This window comes from Arachis stenosperma, chromosome 6 (genome assembly GCF_014773155.1).
Source record: "Arachis stenosperma cultivar V10309 chromosome 6, arast.V10309.gnm1.PFL2, whole genome shotgun sequence".
NCBI classification, from domain to species: domain Eukaryota; kingdom Viridiplantae; phylum Streptophyta; class Magnoliopsida; order Fabales; family Fabaceae; genus Arachis; species Arachis stenosperma.
This window is the reverse complement of record NC_080382.1, coordinates 104,622,899-104,629,241: the sequence shown is the minus strand read 5'-3', so window position 1 is coordinate 104,629,241 and position 6,343 is coordinate 104,622,899. Positions and strand designations below refer to the sequence as shown.

The following is a 6,343-nucleotide window of genomic DNA, read 5'->3' as shown; positions in this document are numbered from 1 at the left end:
TATTTGGTACAGGGATGGAATTCCTTGACACCTCAGGATCTGTGGACCCCACAGGATCACCTCAGGATCTGTGAACCTCACAGGATCCCCATCTACCTAGCCCTCTATCTCTCCATTCAAGGTCATCCCTTCTGTTTTTCATTCACCACCCACATTTATCCACTCTTCCCCATACACCCCACCTACCTTTACAATTCAACTTCTCTTTCCCACCCAATCCCACCCATATAGCCGATTCCATCTCCCCTCACTCTCCTCCATTTTCCTCTTCTTCTTCTTCTTCTCTTCTTTCTTCTCTTGCTCGAGGGCGAGCAATATTTTAAGTTTGGTGTGGTAAAAGCATAGCTTTTTTTTTTGCTTTTTCATTACCATTAATGGCACCTAAGGCCAGAGAAACCTCAAAGGGAAGACAAAAGCTTCCACCTCTGAGTCTTGGGAGATGGAAAGACTCATATAAAGCCGTCATAGCTCAGTGGTAGAACATGTGGCTGCAAATCAAGAGATCCCTGAGATACCTCAGGGGATAAGTTGTCCTCCACACAAATATTGGAAGCAACTAAGGGTAGAAACACCAAAATTACTATGAATCATTCAACAGAAGTAAGGAAGAGACATAGAGGAGCTCAAAGAGCACCATTGGATCTTCAAGAAGGCGCCACCCTCACTCAGGTGGATTCATTCCTTGTTCTTATTTCTTTCTGCTTTTCAGTTTTTATGCTGTGTTTATCTATGTTTTGTGTCTTTATTTCATGATCATTAGTATGTAACCATGCCTTAAAGCTATGAATAAAATCCATTAATCCTTCACCTCTCTTAAATGAAAAATGTTTTAATTCAAAAGAACAAGAAGTACATGAATTTCGAATTTATCCTTGAATTTAGTTTAATTATATTGATGTGGTGGCAATACTTTTGTTTTCTGAATGTATGATTGAACAGTGCATATGTCTTTTGATCTTGTTGTTTATGAATGTTAAAATTGTTGGCTCTTGAAAGAATGATGAACAAAGAGAAATGTTATTGATGATCTGAAAAATCATGAAATTGATTCTTGAAGCAAGAAAAAGCAGTGAATAGCAAAAGCTTGCGAAAAAAAAAAGCAAGCAGAAAAAGCCAATAGCCCTTAAAACCAAAAGGCAAGGGTAAAAAGGATCCAAGGCTTTGAGCATCAATGGATAGGAGGGCCCAAGGAAATTAAATCCTGGCCTAAGCGGTTAAATCAAGTTGTCCCTAACCATGTGCTTGTGTCATGAAGGTCCAAGTGAAAAGCTTGAGACTAAGTGGTTAAAGTCGTGATCCAAAGCAAAAGAGTGTGCTTAAGAGCTCTGGACACCACTAACTGGGGACTCTAGCAAAGCTGAGTCACAATCTGAAAAGGTTCACCCAGTTATGTGTCTGTGGCATTTATGTATCCGGTGGTAATACTGGAAAACAAAATGCTTAGGGCCACGGCCAAGACTCATAAGTAGCTGTGTTCAAGAATCAACATGCTTAACTAGGAAAGTCAATAACACTATCCAAAATTCAAAGTTCCTAAGAGACGCCAATCACTCTAAACTACAAAGGAAAAAGTGAGATGCCAAAACTGTTCAGAAGCAAAAAGCTACAAGTCCCGCTCATCTAATTATAATTAATATTCATTGATAATTTGGAATTTATAGTATATTCTCTTCTTTTTATCCTATTTGATTTTTAGTTGCTTGGGGACAAGCAACAATTTAAGTTTGGTGTTGTGATGAGCGGATAATTTATACGCTTTTTGGCATTGTTTTTAGTAAGTTCAAGCTACTTTTAGGGATGTTTTCCTTAGTTTTTATGTTAAATTCACATTTCTGGACTTTACTATGAGTTTGTGTGTTTTTCTGTGATTTCAGGTAAATTCTGGCTGAAATTGAGGGACTTGAGCAAAACTCTGAAAAAGGCTGACAAAAGGACTGCTGATGCTGTTGAAATCTGACCTCCCTGCACTCAAAATGGATTTTCTGGAGCTACCGAACTCCAAATGGCGCGTTCTTAATGGCGTTGGAAAGTAGACATCTAGAGCTTTCCAGTAATATATAATAGTCCATACTTCATTCGGAAATTGACGACATAACTTGGCATTGAACGCCAAGTACATGCTGCTGTCTGGAGTTAAACGCCAGAAAAACGTCATGATCCGGAGTTGAACGCCCAAAACACGTCATAACTCGGAGTTCAACTCCAAGAGGAGCCTCAGCTCGTGGATTGATCAAGCTCAGCCCAAGCATACACCCAGTGGGCCCCGGAAGTGGATTTATGCATCAATTACTTACTCATGTAAACCCTAGGAGCTAGTTTATTATAAATAGAACATTTAACTATTGTATTAGACATCTTTTGACAGTTTAATCTCTTGACTGTTTAGCCTGTGATTATTTGGTCTCTTGATCACTCAGGGGGGCTGGCCATTCGGCCATGCCTGAACCTTTCACTTATGTATTTTCAACGGTGGAGTTTCTGCACACCATAGATTAAGGGTGTGGAGCTCTGCTGTACCTCAAAGTTTCAATACAATTACTATTACCTTTTATTCAATTCTCTCTTGTTCTTATTCCAAGATATTCATTCGCACCCAAGAACATGATGAATGTGATGATTATGTGACGCTCATCATCATTCTCACCTATGAACGCGCGTGATTGACAACCACCTCCGTTCTACATGCAACCGAGCTTGAATGTGTATCTTTTAGATTCCTCAATAGAATCTTCGTGGTATAAGCTAGATAGATGGCGGCATTCATGAGGATCCAGAAAGTCTAACCTTGTCTGTGGTATTCCGAGTAGGATCCTGGGAATCCGGAAAGTCTAACCTTGTCTGTGGTATTCCGAGTAGGATTCCGGTAATGAATGACTGTGACGTGCTTCAAACTCGCAAGTGCTGGGCGTTAGTGACAGACGCAAAAGAATCAAGGGATTCTATTCCAGCAGGAGCGGGAACCAACCAGTGATTAGCCGTGCTGTGACAGAGCGCGTGAGCGTAGTTTTCACTGCGAGGATGGGATGTAGTCTTCGGCCAGTGTGATGCCTCCAGACGATTAGCCATGCGAGTGACAGCGCAGAGGACCATTTTCCAGAGAGGATACAAAGTAGCCATCGTCGAACGGTGAACCCCTATACACAGCTTGCCATGGAAATGAGTAAGAAGAATTGAGTTGAAGCAATAGGAAAGTAGGCGTTCTTGAGCCATACAGTATCTCCATTTGCTTATCTGAAATTCCCACCAATGAATCTGCATAAGTATTCTATCCCTTTTATTATTTCTATTTTATTATTAATTTTCAAAACAATAAACCAATTTAATCTGCCTAACTGAGATTTACAAGGTGACCATAGCTTGCTTCATGCCAACAATCTCTGTGGGATCGACCCTTACTCACGTAAGGTTTATTACTTGGACGACCCAGTACACTTGCTGGTTAGTTGAACGGAGTTGTGAATTCAACCGGTGCCATAATAATGATTTCATACAAGTACAAAAGAATATGGATCACAATTTCGTCCACCACCTGTATGCCCAAAGTGGCCTCCGTAGCATGAGTCGTGGCAATTCCATAGTACTTCTCGTCCTTCCTCTTCTGAAACACATCTTCTAAGGATTCCATCTGAACACTTCTTGAAGAGATAAGGCTCGTCCCAGACAAAGTATTTTGCATCATTCATGAGCTTCCTCTTTTGATGTTTATTGATTCCTGGAGGTAGAGCCCCAGTTGCCTTGAAGTTGGCGATGTCTGCAAACCATGGGGCTTTGTGCACTGTCATTAACTGCTCATCAGGGAAGAGCTCGTTCACACTCATATCATGTGTTTCCCTTTCCTCATGAGGAATCCTGGATAGGTGATCTGCCACCTTGTTCTCCACTCCCTTCTTGTCTCTGATTTCAATATCAAACTCCTGCAATAATAAGATCCATCTTATTAGTCTTGGTTTTGATTCTTGCTTGGCAAATAAATATTTAAGTGCTGTGTGATCTGTAAAAACAATTACTTTAGCACCAATGAGGTATGATCTAAACTTGTCAAATGCAAAAACTATGGCTAGCAATTCCTTTTCAGTAGTGGTATAATTTCTTTGAGCATCATTGAGGACCTTGCTAGCATAGTATATTACATGGACTAAGTTATTTTTCCTCTGCCCTAACACTGCCCCTACTGCAAAGTCAGATGCATCACACATCAATTCAAAGGGTAAGTTCCAATCAGGTGGGGAGATGATAGGGGCAGAGGACAATCTTTCTTTCAAATGCTCGAATGCCAACATACAGGTTTCATCGAAGATGAATGGTGTATCTGATACAAGGAGATTACTCAAGGGCTTAGCTATTTTTGAAAAATCTTTAATAAATCTTCTGTAAAAGCCAGCATGCCCTAAAAAGCTTCTAATTGCCTTGACATCACTGGGTGGAGGGAGCTTTTCAATAAGTTCTACTTGCCCTGTCCACTTCGATTCCTTGGTTAGAAATCTTATGGCCAAGAACTATTCCTCCTGTCACCATAAAGTGACATTTCTCCCAGTTTAAGACCAAATTGGTCTCTTGCCATCTTTTCAATACCAAGGTCAGGTGATTCAAGCAACTAGTAAAAGAATCTCCAAATACCGAGAAATCATCCATAAAAACCTCAATAAATTTCTCTATCATATCTGAGAATATAGAAAGCATGCAGCGTTGGAAAGTCGCAGGTGCATTACATAGTCCAAATGGCATGCGCCTGTAGGCAAACACTCCATATGGACAGGTAAATGAGGTTTTCTCTTGGTCTCTAGGATCAACCACTATTTGGTTATATCCTGAATAACCATCAAGAAAACAGTAATAAGCATGCCCTGCGAGTCTTTCCAACATCTGATCCATGAATGGGAGAGGAAAATGATCCTTTCGTGTGGCTTCATTGAGTTTCCGATAGTCGATGCACATCCGCCATCCTGTGACGGTCCTTGTAGGTATCAGTTCATTCCTCTCATTGGGAACCACAGTGATTCCTCCCTTCTTGGGCACAACATGCACGGGGCTGACCCAAGGGCTGTCTGAGATCGGGTATATTACTCCTCCTTGCCAGAGCTTCATAACCTCTTTCTGTACCACTTCCTTCATGATTGGGTTCAGCCTTCTTTGGGATTGAATGGATGGTTTTGCATCATCTTCTAACAGTATTTTATGCATGCATATAGCTGAACTGATTCCCTTCAGGTCAGCAAGGGTCCATCCGATGGCGTCCTTATGCTCCTGCAGCACCTTGAGCAGTTCATCCTCTTGATCTTGGCTGAGGCACGAGCTTATAATCACTGGGTAGTTTTCATTTTCTCCTAGGTATGCATATTTGAGAGTGGGTGGCAATGCTTTAAGTTCAACCTTGGGTGCTTCTGGCTTTTCAGTCTCTTCCTGTGGTGCATCTTGAACGTGACTCTCTGCTGTGGCAACCTCCTCACTTGGTATATACTCCTCCTCCATTGATCTCTCGAGCTCTTCATGCTCTTCTTCTTCGAAACACTCCTGCACTTCTTCTTCAAGTGCGTCTATCCTCATGCATTCCCCTAATTATTCTGATGGGTAACTCATGGCCTTGAACACATTGAATGTCATCTTTTCATTGTGTAATCTCAAGGTAAGATCACCTTTTTGGACATTAATGATAGCTCCAGCAGTAGCCAAGAACGGCCTTCCCAGAATAATAGAGGTTTTGGCTTCCTCCTACATGTCCAACACTACAAAATCTGCCGGGAATATGAAGTCTCCTACTTTCACCAACAAATCCTCTACTATGCCATGAGGGAATTTGAACGATCGATCTGCCAGTTGTAAGGCCATTTTTGTTGGTTTAGCCTCCTCGATCTTCATCTTCCTCATTATTGCTACTGACATCAAATTGATGCTGGCTCCTAAGTCACAAAGGGCCTTCTCTATTGTGATTTCCCCTATAATACAAGGGATCTGAAAGCTCCCAGGATCCTTCAACTTCTGGGGTAGTTTGTGCTGGATGATGGCACTACATTCTTCAGTTAGTATCACAGTCTCATTGTTCTTCCAGCTTCTCTTCTTAGTCATCAGCTCCTTCAGGAACTTGGCATAGAGTGGCATTTGTTCTATTGCTTCAACAAAGGGTATGTTGATTTGTAGTTTCTTAAAGATTTCCAAGAATCTCACGAACTGGTTGTCATCTTCCTTTTTCTTCAACTACTGAGGATATGGAGCTCTTGAGATGTTCAGTTTTGGCATCCCTTTTTCTTTTTGCAGACTTGAAGTGGGAGTTTGAACTCCATCTTGCTCTTCTTCCTTTTCAGTTGAGCCTTCTTCTTGTGGTTTTTGGGAGAGTTCCTTAAGTTCC

The 6,343-nt window shown here is 41.3% G+C and overlaps 1 protein-coding gene across 1 annotated transcript; it reads right to left on the bottom strand.

The window, feature by feature from the left end:
- Positions 1 to 5,709: 5,709 nt before the first annotated feature.
- LOC130934361 (uncharacterized) lies at positions 5,710 to 6,096 on the bottom strand. The gene has a single exon (XM_057863939.1). The coding sequence runs from the start codon at positions 6,094 to 6,096 to the stop codon at positions 5,710 to 5,712; it is 387 nt and encodes a 128-aa protein (XP_057719922.1).
- Between the last annotated feature and the right edge of the window lie 247 nt (positions 6,097 to 6,343).